Raw genomic sequence first — 20,487 nt, 5'->3', positions numbered from 1 at the left:
CTAATTTTGACCCAAGTTGCGGGAAATATAAATACATATATATATATATATTTTTTTTTGCGCAAAGTGGTCACTAAATGATATATTGCTCAAACATGCCATGGGCATATGTGGAATTACACCCCAAAATACATTCTGCTGCTTCTCCTGAGTACGGGGATACCACGTGTGTGAGACTTTTTGGGAGCCTAGCCGCGTACGGGACCCCAAAAACCAATCACCGCCTTCAGGCTTTCTAAGGGTGTAAATTTTTGATTTCACTCCTCACTACCTATCACAGTTTCGAAGGCCATAAAATGCCAAAATAGCACAAAAAAAACCCCAAATGACCCCATTTTGGAAAGAAGACACCCCAAGGAAACTGATGAGAGGCATGTTGAGTCCATTGATTTTTTTTTTTTTTGTCCAAAGTGATTGAATAATGAGAAAAAAAAAAAAAAAAAAAAATTTGTCACTAAATGATATATTGCTCACACATGCCATGGTTATATGTGGAGTTGCACCCTAAAATACATTCTGCTGCTTCTCCTGAGTACGGGGATACCACATGTTTGGGACTTTTTGGGAGCCTAGCCGCGTACGGGACCCCGAAAACCAAGCACCGCCTTCAGCATTTCTAAGGGCGCAAATTTTTGATTTCACTCCTCACTACCTATCACAGTTTCGAAGGCCATAAAATGCCAAAATAGCACAAAAAAAAACCCAAATGACCCCATTTTGGAAAGTAGACACCCCAAGCTATTTGCTGAGAGGCATGTTGAGTCCATGGAATATTTAATTTTTTTGCCCCAAGTGATTGAATCATGACCAAAAAAAATAAAAATAAAAAAAAATGTACAAAACATTGTCACTAAATGATATATTTCTCACACATGCCATGGTTATATGTGGAATTGCACCCCAAAATACATTCTGCTGCTTCTCCTGAGTACGGGGATACCACATGTGTGGGACTTTTTGGGAGCCTAGCCGCGTATGAGACCCCGAAAACCAAGCACCGCCTTCAAGATTTCTAAGGACATACATTTTTGATTTCACTCACACAAATCTTGAAGGCAGTGCTTGGTTTTCGGGGCCCCGTACGCGGCTAGGCTCCCAAAAAGTCCCACACATGTGGTATCCCCGTACTCAGGAGAAGCAGCAGAATGTATTTTGGGGTGCAATTCCACATATAACCGTGGCATGTGTGAGAAATATATCATTTAGTGACAACGTTTTTTTTTTTTTTCTTTTTTTGGTCATTATTCAGTGACTTGGGGCAAAAAAATTAAATATTCCATGGACTCAACATCCCTCTCAGCAAATAGCTTGGGGTGTCTTCTTTCCAAAATGGGGTCATTTGGGGGGGTTGTGTGACATCTTGGCATTTTATGGCCTTCAAAACTGTGATAGGTAGTGATAGGTAGTGAGGAGTGAAATCAAAAATGTATGCCCTTAGAAATCTTGAAGGCGGTGCTTTGTTTTCGGGGCCCCGTATGCGGCTAGGCTCACAAAAAGTCCCACATATGTGGTATCCCCATACTCGGGAGAAGCAGCAGAATGTATTTTGGGGTGCAATTCCACATATAACTATGGCATGTGTGAGCAATATATCATTTAGTGACAACTTTGTGCAAAAAAAAATCAGTTTGTCATATTCCCGCAACTTGTGTCAAAATATAAAATATTCCATGGACTCGACATGCCTCTCAGCAAATAGCTTAGGGTGTCTACTTTCCAAAATGGGGTCATTTGTTTTTTGCTATTTTGGCATTTTATGGCCTTCGAAACCTTGATAGGTAGTGAGGAGTGAAATCAAAAATTTGTGCCCTTAGAAATGCTGAAGGCGGTGCTTGGGTTTTGGGGCCCCGTATGCGGCTAGGCTCCCAAAAAGTCCCACACATGTGGTATCCCCGTACTCAGGAGAAGCAGCAGAATGTATTTTGGGGTGCAATTCCACATATAACCATGGCATGTGTGAGAAATATATCATTTAGTGACAATTTTTGGTAAACATTTTTTTTTTTTTTTTTCGTCATTATTCAATCACTTGGGACAAAAAAATTAAATATTCAATGGACTCAACATGCCTCTCAGCAGTTTCCTTAGGGTGTCTACTTTCCAAAATGGTGTCATTTGGGGGGGTTTTGTACTGCCCTGCCATTTTAGCACCTCAAGAAATGAGATAGGCAGTCATAAAATAAAAGCTGTGCAAATTCCAGAAAATGTACCCTAGTTTCTAGACGCTATAACTTTTGCGAAAACCAATAAATATACGCTTATTGCGATTTTTTTTTACTAAAGACATGTGGCTGAATACATTTTGGCCTAAATGTTTGACTAAAATTTAGTTTATTCAATATTTTTTACTTTTTGTTATAAGAAAAATCATTTTTTTTTCAAAATTTACGGTCTTTTTGCGTTTATATCGCAAAAAATAAAAATCGCAGAGGCGATCAAATACCATCAAAATAAAGCTCTATTTGTGGGAAGAAAAGGACGCAAGTTTCGTTTCGGTACAACATTGCATGACCGCGCAATTACCAGTTAAAGCAGCACATTGCCAAATTGTAAAAACACCTTGGGTCTTTAGACAGCGTATTGGTCCGGGGCTTAAGTGGTTAAAGTGTTACTAAGCCCAGGAGCCTGCATTCACTATATCTGGTCTCCCACAGTACAAAGAACATGAAAATGCAATAGTTTTAGTAAATATATACTACGCTAAATACCTTTTCTCATTAGCAGTATATAGTAGCCTTGTGACATCTATCAGTGTCTGGTTAAACTTGTAGGAGGAGTTTTCATTCTACTCTGATGCTGTCTGGACAGTGCTTATTGGCCCTGTGCTAATCACATGCATTCTCCGAAGAAAACAACCAACTCTCTAGCAATACACAAACTGAGCATGTGCAGCCTGACTTCTAATGCTCTGTTCTATGGAGTGATGGGTGGGAGTTTATTAAAGAGGAGGATCAGAGAGACAGGATCACAGCCTATATAGACACACACAAAATGCAGAGGATTAACCCCTTAACATGCTTTACTGCATATACAGACTGATTTTACTGTTGTGGGTTTAGGAACACTTTAAGGCTAAAGTAAAAATGGCACCTAGTCCTTTCCAAAAATGAGCTATGACAGGTACACTTGTTTGTGGATTAGAATGCAAACCACACCAAAAACAGGTCTAGCTGCATCTATGGAAAGAATTAGGTCTGCCTAAGGGGGGGGGGGGGGGAGAAACTGGACATGTCTGTACTTTGGATCTTGGTGTGGTCACATACACTAGAAAAAAAAAAGAAAGTCTGCGCCAACATGTTTATGTACTCACAATTAAACAAAGTGCTAAAATCTAGGATTCAGTGTGAAAGTGGCATACCTTATTATAGAAGCTGTTCTGGGTCATGGCCTGGGTGGGGGAGCATACTGCAACTCATGTACTATGGGGTATGGTAACCAGAATGTGCAAAGTAAGAATTAATCTACATGGGCACATAGACTCCACCCAGAGGGTCATGTTAATGCACCCGCTGATATTACGGCACATGCCAGTGTTTACATCTATACAGATGATGGATAATCTGCATCCACAGCTGTGCATTTGTCTCTGTATAGCTGTAAACCCTGGCATGTGCGGGAAGGTTCATAAAGCGGCTGCCATTGATTTTGACTGGCTGGCTGCATGGAATACATGCATAAACGCAAACGTCCCCCTGGAGGTATGAGTCATTGCGCTTATGTGAATGAAGCCCAATACCTGTCCAACAACCAAATCACACAATATGTCGTGATCATAAATGGAAAGTCTGACCACAGAGTCACATAATATAATTTTTTTTTTATATATATAAAAAAAAAAAAAAAAAACTAATGTAAACATACTTTCTCTGTTCTCTCAGCTACATCTCTCCAGGTATAAAAAGTCTTCACAGTGTTGTGGATGGCCTCAGGCGAGGGTAATTTCCCTGTCCTCAGCTGATCTATGGCTTTCTCCAATCCATCACACAGAGATTTGACTGACGGCTCACGCAGGATGATGAAATCCTCAGGCAGCACTTCGGGAATCCCACCCACTCTGGTACTCACCACCTGTTACAAGTACAGCATGTAAAGTGTCACACTGCACAAATAAAATACAGAAGTGAATGTGTTAGATCTGCCCTTCTTGGTAGTAATAAGGACCCCACATTTATTTTCACATATAAACATGCATGAACTACTTCACTTTGAAATAAAATTGCGCGGTCTGCAATGCTGTACCCAAATGGAATTTGTATAATTTTTTTCACAAAAAAAAAACATTTTTTTTTTGGTGGTATTTAATCACCACTGGGTTTTTATTTTTCGCTAAATAAATGAAAAAAGACCGAAGATTTAAAAAAGAACAAAAAAACTTTTTGTTATAAAATGTAGCAAACAGGTGATTTTCCTCCTTCACTGATGTGCGCTGATGAGGCAGCACTGGTGGGCACTGATTGGCACTGCACTGATAATCGGCTTGTAAAAAGGGAAATCCACATTGAGTATCAGCTCTCCTCATACTGTCAACACGAGGAAAGGAATGCCGATAACCGGCATGTGTTTACATTGTGATTGGACACAGCTGATCACGTGGTAAAAAGGCCGCTGTGAATGGCCCTTTACCCCAATCTGCGATTGCTGTGTCCTAGTGACAATGGTTTTACCAGACAAAAATGGAAGAAAATCTCCAAAAACAACACAGACAAACTTAAAGGCCCAGATCCACAAAGAACTTACGGCGGCGTATCTACTGATACGCCGCGTAAGTTCTACGATGCGCCTGGCGTATCTTTGTTTTGTATTCACAAAACAAGATACGCCTGAATGTGGACTAGATCCGACTGATGTACGTCTTAGTACGCCGTCGGATCATAAGTGCATATGTACGCTGGCCGCTAGGTGGCGCTTCTGTTGATTTCCCGCGTAGAGTATGCAAATTAGCTAGATACACCGATTCTCAGAACGTACGTCCGCCCGGCGCATTTTTTTACGTTGTAGGCTTTTTCCGGCGTATAGTTACCCCTGCTCTATGAGGCGTACGCAATGTTAAGTATGGAAGTCGGGCCAGCGTCGAATTTTCCGTCGTTTGCGTAAAACGTTCGCGAATAGGGCTTTGCGTAAATTACGTTCACGTCGTCTAGGCATTGAGCGGGCGTTATTTAATTTGAAAATTCGACGCGATACTGAGCAAGCGCCTGTTCGGAAAAAGTCATCTTTTACGTGGGGTCATGCTTAGTTTACATAAAACACGCCCCCCTGTTCCTCATTTGATTTAGGCGCGCTTACGCCGGAACATTTACGTTACGCCGCCGTAACTTTAGACGCAAGTCCTTTGTGAATACAGCACTTGCCTCTCAAAGTTGCGGCGGTGTAACTACGATATGCTACGCCCGCTTAATTTTACGCCTATCTACGTGGATCTGGCCCAAAACGATTTTTTTTTTTTTTTTTTTAGTAGGGGAATGTTAGAACCCTTGTCATTTTGGTTTTTCTGTCTGTGTCCCTGTTGTAGATTTTCCCCAATTCTGGAAACCATCAGAACTTTAGACACTGTCTGCTCGCTTGGCAGCATCCAACAATAAAGCCAATTTATGTTAATGAAAGTAGAACGATAGGCAAAACTTTTTTATTTTTTTGGGATAGAGCAAGGGAGGGTTATAACCCGTCAGATTTTTCGTTTCCATTTGTGTCCCATTTTGGAGATTTGTCTTCACTTCCTGTCCCATAGCCAAACAGGAAGTGACAGAAAATCCCTGCAAATTAAAGGTAATTTCTTGGGGACTCCAAGGTCACCAGAACAAGTGCCCCATTGGAATATTTTCACCCCTATTATTTTTCAGGGGACAACCCACAATTTGGGATTTACTTTCAAGGATAATGGTAAACAGGACAAATAGGGTAAATGTCACTTTGTGGAGCACAGACAGCGTTAAGAAGTGACAGGTGTTCTAATCCCTCGTCACTCTATCCAAAACTAAAAAGTTTTGCCTTTAGTTATACTTTAATAGGTGGATTCACAGAGAGTTAGGCCGGCGTATCAGTAGATACGCCGACCTAACTCGGAATCTGCACCGACCTAAGTTTAAGTGTATTCTCAAACTGAGATACACTTAAACCTATCCAAGATACGACGGCTTGCGCCGTCGTATCTTAGGGTGCAATATTTAGGCTGGCCGCTTGGTGGCACTTCCATTGAGTTCGGCGTAGAATATGTAAATCACTAGATACGCCTATTCATGAACGTATGTCCGCCCGTCGCAGTAAAGATACGCCGTTTCCGTAAGAGATAGGCCGCCTAAAGATAAACATGCCCCCTAGGAGGCGTAGCCAATGTTAAGTATGGCCGTCGTTCCCGCGTCGAAATTTGAAAATTTTACGTCATTTGCGGAAGTTGTCCGTGAATAGGGCTGGACGCAATTTACGTCCACGTCGAAACCAATACGTCCTTGCGGCGTACTTTGCCGCAATGCACACTGGGATATATACACGGACGGCGCTTGCGCCGTTCGTAAAAAACGTCAATCACTTCAGGTCACCCCCCATTAACATAAAACACGCCCCCTCAGTCTAATTTGAATTAGGCGCGCTTACGCCGGCCGCATTTACGCTACGCCGCCGTAACTTAGCAGGCAAGTACTTTGTGAATACAGTACTTGCCTTGCTAACTTACGGCGGCGTAGTGTAAATACGATACACTATGCCGCCGCAAAGATGTGGCGGGCTACTTGAATCCAGCTATAAGTCTTATTATGAACTTACTGCAGTGGGGGCAACAGTGATAAATGTGTATGATCCAGAGTTTTGTCAAACTCTAAAGCATAGGTTATTGCGAACCTCTCCTTTTGAAAAAGGTGGTGGCCTGGCTATAACACTGACCCCATTACGAGGCAAAGCAGGAACAAAAATTGTCTCTGGACAGCCGCACTCACAAATTGTAGCCTTTTATTAAAAGGAGGACAGCACTACAAGTCACAGCAAAATAAAATATGACTAAGCACTAGTTTCAATGCAAAACGCGTCAGCAGTCGGGTTTTATTTTATTTTGCTGTGACTTGTAGTGCTGTCCTTTTAATAAAAGGCTACAATTTGTTCAGAGTGCGGCTGTCCAGAGACAATTGTTGTTCCTGCTTTGCTAAGTGCATTGCCTGCACCTGAGTTATCTGCAACGGAGGATATTCATCTGGGTTCCCACCTGGAGCGGCTATTCCCTTTTCCCTTCCTATTATGATGAAGACTGGTATTTTCAGAAGGTGGTCTACATTGGCAGCCCTTTATAAAATTCTCCCATGACTGGCAGACTGCAACATTAGTCTGTCCAGCTACTTAAAATGGTTCTAAAGGTAGAAGGCTTTTTACCTTAATGCATTTTTTGTATTAAAGGTAAAAAACCTTCTGCAGGCAGCCCAGCCCCCCTAAATACTTACCTGCGCCCAATCTCGATCCAATGATGTGCTCAAGGGCACAGGTTCTTTTGGCTCTCTCTCCTCATTGGCTCAGACAGCAGTGGGAGCCATTGGCTCCCGCTGCTGTTAATCACAGCCAGTGAGGAGGGAGCTGGGTGCGGAACGGAGCCAAGGAACACTCACGAGAGGCTTGCTATGGGGACACTTAGTGGGGTGGAGAAGCCAGGAGCGTCAGCGGGGGACCCCAGAAAAGGAGGATTGGGACTGCTTTGTGCAAAACCACTGTACAGAGCAGGTAAGTAACAGGTTTGTTATTAAAAAAAAAAAAAAAAAATGAAATCTGCCTTTACGATCACTTTAGAGAGACACTGTCAGAGGTAAAGTGACAGACTATGTAAAGGGAACCCACCAGCACTCCCCTGCCACTCCTTGCACTGCTTAAAAATACTGGGTGCTTCTGGGTAAAGAAAAAGATTAACTCCTCCCATGTGACAATTCAAAGGCCTAGCAGCCAATTGTTGGACCCGATCATCTGATAGGGCCAGATCCACAAAGAACTTACGGCGGCGTATCTATTGATACGCCGCGTAAGTTTTACGATGCGCCGTCGTATCTTTGTTTTGTATCCACAAAACAAGATACGACTGAATGTGGGCTAGATCCGACTGACGTACGTCTTAGTACGCCGTCGGATCTTAGGTGCATATTTACGCTGGCCGCTAGGTGGCGCTTCCGTTGATTTCCACGTAGAGTATGCAAATTAGCTAGATACGCCGATTCTCAAAACGTACGTCCGCCCGGCGCATTTTTTTATGTAAGGCTTTTTTCGGCGTAACGTTACCCCTGCCTCTATGAGGTTTACGCAATGTTAGGTATGGACGTCGGGACAGCGTCAAATTTTCCGTCGTTTGTGTAAATCGTTCACGAATAGGGCTTTGCCCAAGTTACGTTCACGTCGAAAGCATTGACTATTTGCGACGTGATTTTGTGCATGCACACTGGGATACGTCCACGGACGGCGCATGCGCCGTTCGTAAAAAGCGTCAATTACGTAGGGTCATACCAGATTACCATACAACACACCCACTCCAAGCCTACTTTGAATTAGGCGGGCTTACGCCGGCCGATTTACGTTACGCCGGCGCACATATGGGAGCAAGTGCTTTGTGGATACCCTACGAGCCACTCTGAGTTACGGCGGCGTAGCGCATATAAGATGCCTAAATATACGCCCGTTTTTGTGGATCTGGCCCATACTGTGTGATGCCACTGATTCACCAATGTCAAAAACCAGCAGACACAGAGTATTTTTGTGACGGAAGAAATGAGTGGAGCACTGGTGAGGGATCAGTGGTTGGGCCTTTACACTGTATGGGCAAGATGCGTTATTCTGTCTTCTCTATTATTGACACATTGATTATACAGATCATAGACAATTACCTGCAACCCACAGCTAGCAGCTTCCACGATTGCCATGCAGAAAGCTTCCGTAAGAGATGTATTGAGGAATATGTCACCTTCCACCAAGACATTCCGCACCTCGTGGTGTCCCAGAGCGCCCAACAGCCGAACTCTGAAATCACATCGTGAAATGACAATTTATTGTAATTTAAAAGTGCATCATTTACCAACCGCAAGATACACAGTTCCCGAGTACCCACTGCATTCTGAAGTTTTTGTAAAGATATCGGGAGACGGAAAAAAAAGAAAAAAGGATGAAGCATAAAAGATTAACTTTGAGTCACAGATCAGCGATTCTTCATCCCATTTGCCCATTATACTGAAACACAAATAGGGATAAGTGGAGTGTTCGCAGTAAAATAAACAATTTCACCGACACTATATTTTCATCAAAACTGGCGTTAAAATTTCACGACCTTGACTGCTAAAGCAAAAAAAAAATGTCACACGGCTTTCTAACGATGTCATGACCAAGTGATTGCATGTCTTTGTCGATGAATGCGTAAGATAACATTAAAACCCCAGACACAAGTGTATAACCCCCCCCCCCCCCCCCCCCAAAAAAAAAGCTTTCTAATCCTGTCAGAAATCCAAAGGTCTTCCGTATTATCTCAATCAGTCTAATTAGCTATTCTAGTTCTTCCTTGGACTACAAAACACCTCCGCTATTTTATGTTCATTTAGGCTATAAAGTGATATTACAATTTTACCTATTGTGCGCTGCATTTTTTGTTTGTATGTCCTATTGCCCATTTTCCAAGTGGTTGACAGCAGCACTGGGTTTTTTATACTATTTTTCACAGAACATTGGGCCAGATTCACAAAAGAGATACGACGGCGTATCTCCTGATACGCCGTCGTATCTCTATTTTAGGGGCTTCCTAACTATGCGACTGATTCGTAGAATCAGTTACGCATAGTTGGCCCTAAGATCCGACAGGTGTAATTGTTTTACACTGTCGGATCTTGGGATGCAATACCACGGCCGCCGCTGGGGGGAGTTCGCGTCGTAAACCAGCGTCGGGTATGCAAATTAGTACTTACGGCGATCCACGATGGTTTTTCGCGTTCGCTACGTCGCTGCTAGTCTAGTTTCCCGTCGCAAAGTTAGTCGTCGTTTTAGCTGCCCTAACTTTACACAGCCCATGTTAAAGTATGGCCGTCGTTCCCGCGTCAAAATTCTAAAAAAAAAAAAAAAATACTTGCGTAAGACGTCCGGGAATACGAAAGTACGCTACGCACGTCGCCGTTCGAAAAAATGACGTCACTTCGCACAAAGCACGGCAGGAAATTCTAAAGTGAGCATGCGCAGTAGGTCCGGTGCGGGAGCGCGCCTAATTTAAATGGCACACGCCCCTTTGAATTACGCGGGCTTACGCCGGTGGTTTTCATTGCAAGTGCTTTGTGAATCAGGCACTTGCGATGAAAACTTGCAGCGGTGTAACGTATCTACGATACGTTACGCCGCCGCACTTCTACGTGAATCTGGCCCAGTGTGTCTTACTATACTACTATACCATGTTGTAGCGCTATTAGGGGGTTATGTATATATTTTCTACAAAACACCTTACCAGTTGTTGTAGAGATTGTAAAGATGGGAGAAGGGGGGAGTTCAACAAAATACAGCTGGGCAGGGCTGGCACCAACTCTAGCAATTTCATTGTAGCAGAGGCACTGCATTGTAAGCCTACAACAGGAAACTAGGAGCCGAGTGCATTTCTGGCACATCAACAGCGATTTTACTGTACTTGTAGGGTGAAAATGTACATGCATTGCAGAGAGATACTACATTTTTCCTGGTATACAACGTAATAGGAAAATAATGATCAGTCTGATAAAGGAAGAGTCACTGCTGTGATGACTCAATGGAGTTCTGTATACGCGACTCAATGGAGTTCTGTATACGCGACTCAATGGAGTTCTGTATACGCGACTCAATGGAGTTCTGTATACGCGACTCAATGGAGTTCTGTATACGCGACTCAATGGAGTTCTGTATACGCGACTCAATGGAGTTCTGTATACGCGACTCAATACTTCAAATGTGAAAAAGTCTAGAGCTTCACCTGCTGAAGGGAGAAAAGACTAAATTCAAATTTAACTGGACCTTTATTCTTTTTTTCCCCAGGTTTACGTAACATTGCTCCTTCCCCCTTTCACACAATTCTCCTAAATATATTTCTTTAAACAAACAAGTTGGCCCTTCTGCCTTTCTCTCCCAGGCAAGATTGATGTAGCCCCAGCTACCTGCAGCCTCCTCGGATACCTACATCATGCATCCCAGCAGGCGTCAGGGCAGTCTAGATCAGCAGTTCTCAACCCCGTCCTCAAGTACCCCCAACAGGCCATGTTAGCAGGTTTTCCTGCAACGGCTTGTTATTTTGGACAGCTATTTTATCCAAGAGAAATTCCCAAAAACTGGCCTGTTGGGGGTACTTGAGCACAGGATTGAGAACCATTGGTCTAGAACATACAGAATGTGTAGGGGTGTCATCAGAAGGCTGAGTAAAAGGACCCCCAAGAGACAGCTGGCCTCCAGATGGCATACAAGAGAAAGATGGCAATGTGTGATGGGACCTGTAGGAAGAGAGTGGTGTGGAAGAAGGGGACAATGCTGGATCCAATGGGCTTGTATGCATTAAGTAGCAGCGAAAGAAGACAAGACGTAAGTGTCATATTGTATTTTTTTGGGGGGGAATGGGTAAAATTCCTCTTTAACCACCTGAGGCCCACGCAATAGCCGAATGGCGGCTACAGCGCCGACCTGAAAATCCAACAGGATGTCAATTGACATCTGCCCCTTTCCTCGTTCCCCTTGGACACAGCCAATCACAGATCGCCGTGAACGGCCAATCGGAGTGGCCGTTTGGTAGGCGATCTGTGCGGCCAATGAGAGATGATCTCATATGTAAACATGTGAGATCATTTCTCATTGCCGGCTCTCACAGAGACAGCGTCCTGTCAGGGAGAGAGGAGACCGATCTGTGTCTCTTGTACATAAAGACACAGATCGGTCACCTCCCCCAGTCACCCCCCTTCCCCCACAGTTAGAACACTATGCAGGGTACACATTTAACCCCTTCCTCACCCCCTAGTGTTAACCCCTTCAATGCCAGTCACATTTATACAGTAATTAGTGCATATTTATAGCACTGATTGCAGTATAAATGTGAATGGTGCCAAAAATGTGTCAAAGGTGTCCGATGTGTCCGCCATAATGTCGCAGTCCCAATAAAAATCGCAGATCGCCACCATTACTAGTAAAAAAAAAAAAAATTCTGTCCCCTATTTTGTAGGCACTATAAATTTTGCACAAACCAGTCGCTTATTGCGATTTTTTTTTTTTTTACCAAAAATATGTAGAATACGTATTGGCCTAGACTGAATTTTATTTTTATTTTTTTTCAAATTGGGATATTTATTATAGCAACAAGTAAACAATTGTGTTTTTTTTTCAAAATTGTCGTTCTTTTTTGTTTATAGCACAAAAAATAAAAACCGCAGAGGTGATCAAATACCACCAAAAGAAAGCTCTACTTGTGGGAAAAAAAATAGAGTTACGTACCGGTAACGTCTTTTCCAGTAGTCTTTCAGGACAGCCCACAATTGAGAGATACTCCTCCTCTTCCTCTAGGAAACACTGCGCCAGCCCATACATTTCTCACTCCCCCTGCCAGACCTCAGTTTTTATACGAGCACCTCCGGTCAGCTGGGGAGACACAAGAACATGTTAATAACATACTATTACATATCAACATCATGTCCTGGTCTTGAAATCAGACTTCCTCTATTCGGGTGGGTACCCAGGGCTGTCCTGAAAGACTACTGGAAAAGACGTTACCGGTACGTAAGTCTATTTTTCCCCTCCCGTCTTTCAGGACAGCCCACAATTGAGAGGATAATCGAGAACTTACCAACTAGGGTGGGACTATGGCTTGCAAAACCTTTCGCCCAAAGGCTTGCTCACCTGCCGAAACCAGGTCCACCCTGTAGTGTTTAACAAAGGTGGTGTAGCTGGACCATGTTGCTGCTTTGCAAATCTGTTCCGGCGTTGCTCCAGCTCTTTCTGCCTGAGAGGTTGCCAACGCTCGAGTGGAGTGTGCTTTTATTCCTGTAGGGATTTCCCTACCAGCCAAAGTGTATGCTTGCCCAATGCTTAGTCTTAGCCACCTGGCAATAGTGCGCCTGGATGCTTTGCATCCCTTCCTGGTTCCAGAAAATAAAACAAATAGTGAGTCTGACCTTCTAAACGGTCTAGTCACCTCTAAGTAATGTAGGATACTTCTCCTAACATCTAACGTACTGAAACGTCGTTCCCTTTCCCCCGAAGGGTTGGAACAAAAAGAGGGTAAAACTATATCTTGACTCCTGTGAAACTTTGAAGTCACTTTAGGAAGAAAGGCTGGATCGGTCTTGAAAACGACCCGATCCGGGAAAATAACACAAAAAGGGGGTCTGATCGATAGAGCTTCTAGCTCGCTGACCCTCCTAGCAGTGGTCACTGCAACCAAAAAAGCTGTTTTTAAGGTTAAATCCCTTAGAGAACAATTATCTAAGGGTTCAAAGAGAGTACCCGTTAAGGTACGCAACACCAGAGACAGGTCCCAACTGGGGAAGGGTGGACCTCGAGCTGGTCTCTGTCTGGTTAGTGCTCTAAAGAACCTGACTACCCAGGGACTGGTGGCCAGAGGTTTTTCTAAATACACCGCAAGTGCCGAAACCTGCCCTTTAAGGGTGCTAACTGAAAGACCCTTATCTGCCCCACACTGAAGAAATTCTAAGACAGCCGTGGGGCTCTGTACAGAACAGGGGCAATTTACACACCATTCGTTGAAACGAAGCCAAACCTTCTTGTAAATTTTGCGGGTCTCCTTCTTTCTACTATTAAGGAGGGTGGCAATTAAACCATCGGAAAATCCCTTGGATCTTAGTATGGCTTCCTCAGTAGCCACGCCGCTAGCCTCCACCTGTGAACTTGTGGGCATAGGACTGGGCCCTGTGATAGAAGATCTTCTCGTTGAGGTAGAAATAAGGGTGGTTCTGCCGCTAACTGCTTGAGGACTGAGAACCATGCCCTCTTGGGCCAGTAAGGAGCTACCAGGACTAGAGAGGTGTGCTCTGATTGGAATTTTCTCAGAACTGCTGGCAGAAGTACCGGAGGTGGGAATGCATAGCATCTTCCGAACTTCCAGCTTTGGGACAGGGCATCCACCCCCCTTGCTCCTTCTTCTTTGTTCAGGGAGAAGAAACAGGGGGTCTTCGCATTTTCTCTTGAGGCGAAGAGGTCCACCTCCAGAGTTCCCCATCTCTTGTTCAGGAGATGAAAGACCTCCTGGTTGAGGGTCCACTCGCCCTCCCTCAGCTGCCTTCGACTGAGGAAGTCTGCTGTCACGTTTCTTTCTCCCCTCAGAAAGACCGCCGAAAGGGAGAAGGTGTGGATCTCGGCCCAGCCCAGAATCTCTGCTGTCAGGACCGACAAACTTTCGCTTCTCGTGCCTCCCTGCTTGTTTAAGTAGGCTACGGCCGATGAATTGTCCGATCTCACCTGAATGTGGTGCCCCTGGAGTTCTTCCTGAAAGAACCTGAGGGCTAGGTCCACTGCCCTCAGCTCCTTCCAATTGGAAGATCTTTTTAGATCCTGGAGACCCCAGGTACCCTGCGCTGGAAGGGATCCCAGGTGTGCTCCCCAGCCCTTGCCGCTTGCGTCTGTGGTTACCACCCGAGACACCGGGATAATCCACAGACGTCCTTGGGTTACGTTGGTGGCCTTTCTCCACCACCAGAGGGATCTTTTTACCTGAAGTGGTACTTGAATCAAGGAGTCTAGGGCTTCTAGGCTGTGATCCCAGACCCTTAGCAGGAAGGCCTGCAGCGGGCGAAAGTGAAAACCTGCCCACTGCACGGCTGGGAGGGCAGATGTCAACAGACCTAGCGTTGACATCAGGGACCTTAGTGACACCTGTTGATTGTTTTGGAGGGAAGCCACTGCTCTGTCCAACTTCTTGACTTTCTCTACCGGGAGGAACACTCTTGAGAGAGTGGAATCCAGCAGGTACCCCAGGTAAGTGATCCGTTGTGATGGATTTAAACTGGACTTTTGTAGGTTCAGTAACCACCCTAGGTCCGTTAGAACCTTCTTGGTCACTTCCAGGTCCCTGGATAGCTGCTCTGGTGAGGCTGCGAAAAGAAGCAGGTCGTCCAGATAGGCTATGATGGATACTCCCTGAAGTCGCAGAAACGCTATGGGTTCTGCCAGGATCTTGGTAAAAATCCGGGGCGATGAGGATAACCCGAATGGCAGAGCCTGGAACTGGAGGTGTACAATCGTTCCCTCTAGGTCCACGGCCAATCGCAGATATTTCTGAGAACTCTCTGCGATCGGAACGTGTAAGTATGCGTCTCTGAGGTCCAGAGATACCATGAAACAATTGAGGGGAAGGAGGGCTCTGACTGTGTAAATCGATTCCATGCGGAACTTCCTGTATGAAATGGATCTGTTCAGAGGTTTTAGGTTTAGGATTAACCTGTATTTCCCTGAGGGCTTCTTTACCACAAAGATATGTGAATAAAATCCCCTTCCTTCCTCTGCCCTTGGAACTCTGAGGATGACACTCTGATCCTCTAGCTCCCTTAGAGCTCCCAACAAGGCTTCGGATTTCTCCCTGTCCCTGGGTAGATGGGTGACTAGGTATCTCTGGGGGGGAGGCGATGAAAATTCCAGTCGGTATCCCCCTCTTATGACCGCCAGGACAAACTGGTTTGGGGAAATTGATTCCCATTGTGGGAGAAAGGTCCCCAGTCTTCCTCCCACCCTGACTAGCGAGTCATGGGTTCTTAGGGGGCTGGACAGGAGGGTGAAAAATCGCTCCACCTCTGCCTCTGCCCCTGGGGGTCCAAACCCTCTTTTGGCCTGCCGGTTTGGCCCCTTTTTGTTTTTGCGGACGAAACCCCCTTCCTGCCTGTACTGTGACTTTCTTTTTAGGAGGAAAGGCCTTCTTTTTGTCCGCCGTGCGGTCTAGTACTGCTTCAAGGCCTGGGCCAAAAAGCAGGTCACCTGTGAAGGGAATACCACACAACTTGGATTTAGAGGCGCTGTCGCCAGTCCAAGTCTTGAGCCAGAGGGCCCTTCTGGCCGAGTTAGCCAGAGCAGCCGATCTGGCTGACATGAGGACTGACTCCGCTGAGGCATCCGCTATATAAGCGACTCCTTGCAGGATAGTAGGGAAGGAAGCTAAAATAGCTTCCTTATCCGTACCAGCTTCAATGTGCTCCTGAATCTTAGAGAGCCAATGCTCTAGATTGCGGGCCATTACCGTGACGGCAAGTTCTGGTTTAAGATTCCCTATAGTAGAGTCCCAACATTTTTTTAATAGGGAATCCATTCTTTTGTCCATAACATCGGACAAAACCCCCATGTCCTCAAACGCTAAATCCGTGTTCCTGGACACTTGGGAGAAGGCGGCGTCTAATTTGGGGCTTTTGTTCCAAACAGACGAAGGATCCTCTGAGAAGGGGAATCTCCTCTTTAGGGATCTGGAAAAAAAGGGTTTCCTTTCAGGATCCTGCCACTCCTTCTTAATGGTCTCTACCAGTATATCATGTACTGGGAAGACCTTTTTCTCTTGCTCCTCCAGACCTCTGTACATTCGATCATGGAGGGTAAGAGGCTTTTTGTCGATTTGGATACCAAGGGTTGTGTAAACTGCCCCTAAGAGGTCCTCTACCTCATCCAGCGACAATTTGTACCTAGAGGGCTTCCTGGACTCCCCGTCCTGGTCCTCTCCATCTGACCCCTCTTGAGAATCAGAGGTGGCACTATCCGGAAGAACCGGTTCCTCTTGGGAAGGGCCTGCGGAAACATCTGCCATAGCTGCTGTAATGGGTATGACAGGAGCAGGACCCTGAGCCTGTGGCTGGGTTGTAACCTGGGTGGGGACAGCCAGGGGCTGTAACCTCTCAAACAGAGATTTGAATGAGGAGAAAGTGGATGACAGCTCTTTAACAGAGGCTGCAAGTCCTGACTCCTGTTCTAATTCATTCTCCCTGACTAAAGATTGAATGCAATCCCTACACAGGACCTTAGTCCATGATTCTGGAAGGATATCCCTACAGGAGGCACACTTCCTCTTTGAGCTATGCCTTCCACCACCCGTTTTTTCAATGGCCTTCTGAAACACAGAAAAGGACAGAAAACAACAGTTTTAAAAAAATTATAAATTTGGTTACAACCCTGGGAGTGCACCTAGCCCTCTATAAACCCTGGGACTAAGGACTCCCCCTCCCCTGGCCACCCAGGGGGCTTGCCTCCCCATGCATTGAACCCTACATGGAGAGGCAAACCTAAGCTAGAGAGCGCCCCTCCCCAGGGTACTCTTACCTTAGGCTCGCTGGAGGTAGCGTCAGTTGTCAGGGCTGGCTCTGGAGATGCTGCCGACATGACCGCAGGTGGCTGCTTGCTGAGAGCTTCTCTTCGCCTGTGCGAGATCCGACTCCCTCCAGCGTCCGCCTGGACCTCCTATCAGCACCGCGACCCGGAACCGGAAGTCGCGGTTCAAAGGGGAGACATCCGCTCTACGCCGGAAATGACGTCACCCGCCGTCCAGCCCGCTCGGTTCAAAAAAATTTTTTGCGGCCTGTAGTACAGGGCGAGCCCTGATGTCTCCCTCGCTACGCCCCGCTGGACGAGATAGGGGTCCCCCGCAGCCAGCAGCCGCGCTCGGCGTGGATGGGGTGGCAAATGGTGGGCCTGCACCGCACCAGGATTCACCTGGAAGCCTCTGCTTCCTTTAAGGTAAAGAATGGCCTCAGTCCTCTGGCTGAATTGGCCTAGGTTCCCATGCACAGTGTCTCCCCACCGGAGGAAACACTAATACTGAGGTCTGGCAGGGGGAGTGAGAAATTTATGGGCTGGCGCAGTGTTTCCTAGAGGAAGAGGAGGAGTATCTCTCAATTGTGGGCTGTCCTGAAAGACGGGAGGGGAAAACAACGCCAATTTTGTTTGGGAGCCACGTCGCACGACCGCGCAATTGTCAGTTAAAGCGACGCAGTGCTGGAAGCTGAAATTTCACCTGGGCAGGAGGGGGGTATATGTGCCCAGTAAGCAAGTGGTTAATATCCAAAAATTAATGTTTACCTGCAAAAAAAAAAAAAAACAACAACATTTTATGTTTCTTCACCGTTGTAATAAATATTTAACTTGGAAACTGGACCCCATAGTGCTTAGGCCCCTTTCACACTTCTGCAACTTGTCCTGCGACTTGGGACTGCAAAGTCACATGACAGGTCGTACCTCATGAATTCCAAAGAGGGCCGTTCATATCTGTGCGACTACTTTGGTCCAACATTGGATTGGATCGGATTGAAATAAAATGCTTATAGAGCGCCGAATGCGAGTTGCGAAACTCGCGTCTAAGCGCTTACCAGCAAGCTGGGGGTATCCTGTTCCCAGGAGCAAAGAGAAGAGACTAGGACATCCAAGTAAAAGATGCAACTTACACAGGCATTGCTTCAAGTCGCATCAAAGTCACGTGACTTTCAGGTCATACAAGTGTGGAAGGGGCCTTAATTATTCCCAGTGGAGCTGAACACAATACTTTGATAATGGTAACCACTATGCAACCCGGACTGGATGATCTAATTGTTGCAGCCCTCTTAAAGGATGAGTTTAGCTTTGGGAACAGGTTACGTGTTTCAAAACGTTTCTAGGGTGGAACATGTTCCACTCCTGCAGCGTCAGCTGACGGCTTGTAGTTCTCAATGATCTACCAGGGCGCTAGCAAGCGCTCTCTGTAGTTCCTTGAGTCCTACTGTCATTGTCTAACTGCCTGCCTGTATGGAGGTACAAACAGACAGATACACGGACAGCCTGCAGGTACCCATGATTTGCTGATTGTGTGTGCAATGTTTTACAGGCTCCTAATAAAAATAAGTACATTTTTTACCTGCAAAAAAAAGTGAATTTTTTTTCTTTAAAGAAAGGTGAACTTATCCTTTAAGATTGGGGAGTCTAAGACAAGTTATCCTCACAAAACCAGTGTACAAAATAGCGTATTGTAAAACTCAGTAACCAGAAACAAGCCCTTTACAGAACGCTCGATGTTCGTGTCAACTAATGCATTTTGCGGGACAACCCCCCCTTTTTCAGAGCAGAACTGAGATCTGCTCTGAAGAAGGGTGCTTGTTGTTTCAATGAAGTGCTGTAGATAATTTACTAGGCGTTTGTGCCCTTTTTTTGTTGTTATTTGTACTGTAAGGAATATGTACAAAAGCACTATGCATTCACTATAAGAAAGGAAGAAGAAGGTTTGCAAATATCGCTGATGGCCAATCCACATATCACCATATTTAATACCACGTTAACGTGGTTTTAAAGCCTGAGGTTTTTCACCTTAATGCTTTCTTTCCATTAAGGTGAAAAACCTCCTGTGCTGCAGCTCCTTCCCAGTCCCCCTTTTTTTCTTAGCCGAGCCCAACCCATCAATGTGCACGAGTGCAGCGGCTCTCACTGCTTTCTCCCGCCTCATTGGACCGATTGATAGCAGTTGGAGCCATTGGCTCCTTCCAATCAAAAGCTGTGACACAGAGCTGGCATGGGTGTCTGTGCCAATGGACGCAGCAGTGGGACTCGGAAGTGAGCACGCACGGGTGCCCCCAGGGAAAGCGCAGAAGAGGAGCAGCCTGGAGCACTGGCGGGGGACCCCAGAAAAAGAGGATCGGGCTGCTCTGTGCAAAAGCATTGCACAGAGCAGGCAAGTATAGGCATGTTTGGTATTTTAACCGCTTAACGCCCGCCGCACGACTATTTACGTCCACAGAATGGCACGTACAGGCAGAAGGACGTATATATACGTCCTTGCCTTCTAGCGGGTGGGGGGTCCGATCGGGACCCCCTCCGCTGCGTGCGGATTCCCTCAGGGAGCGATCCGGGACGCGGATTCGTTTATAGCCGCTCCGTCGCGATCGCTCCACGGAGCTGAAGAATGGGGAGAGCCGTATGTAAACACGGCTTCCCCGTGCTTCATTGTGGCGGCGTATCGATCGAGTGATCCTTTTTATAAGGGAGACTCGATCGATGACGTCAGTCCTACAGCCACACCCCCCTACAGTTGTAAACACACACTAGGTGAACCCTAACTCCTACAGCGCCCCCTGTGGTTAACTCCCAAACTGCAACTGTCATTTTCACAATAAACAATGCAATTTAAATGCATCTTTTGCTGTGAAAATGACAATGGTCCCAAAAATGTGTCAAAATTGTCCGAAGTGTCCGCCATAATGTCGCAGTCACGAAAAAAAAAAAAAAAAACGCTGATCGCCGCCAATAGTAGTAAAAAAAAAAAAAAAAAATATGCAATAAAAATGCAATAAAACTATCCCCTATTTTGTAAACGCTATAAATTTTGCGCAAACCAATCGATAAACGCTTATTGCGATTTTTTTTACCAAAAATAGGTAGAAGAATACGTATCGGCCTAAACTGAGGTAAAAAAAAAATTGTATATATGTTTTTGGGGGATATTTATTATAGCAAAAAGTAAAAAATATTGAATTTTTTTCAAAATTGTCGCTCTATTTTTGTTTATAGCGCAAAAAATAAAAACCGCAGAGGTGATCAAAGAAAGCT

General features: G+C 45.4%; 1 protein-coding gene across 1 annotated transcript in view; it reads right to left on the bottom strand.

Annotated features, from left to right (window-relative positions):
* Nucleotides 1-20,487, bottom strand: part of PIGA (phosphatidylinositol glycan anchor biosynthesis class A) — a 43,956-nt gene that overhangs the window by 11,192 nt on the left and 12,277 nt on the right. The window contains exons 4-5 of the mRNA XM_040338671.1: nucleotides 8,844-8,976; nucleotides 3,862-4,068 (exon numbers count right to left, since the gene is read on the bottom strand). Coding sequence (XP_040194605.1) covers nucleotides 3,862-4,068; nucleotides 8,844-8,976 — 340 coding nt within the window. The remainder of the gene's footprint in view (nucleotides 1-3,861; nucleotides 4,069-8,843; nucleotides 8,977-20,487) is intronic.

This window comes from Rana temporaria, chromosome 2, assembly GCF_905171775.1.
Source record: "Rana temporaria chromosome 2, aRanTem1.1, whole genome shotgun sequence".
Taxonomy (NCBI): domain Eukaryota; kingdom Metazoa; phylum Chordata; class Amphibia; order Anura; family Ranidae; genus Rana; species Rana temporaria.
The sequence above is the reverse complement of the archived record's forward strand: the minus strand, read 5'-3'. Positions and strand labels throughout refer to the sequence as shown.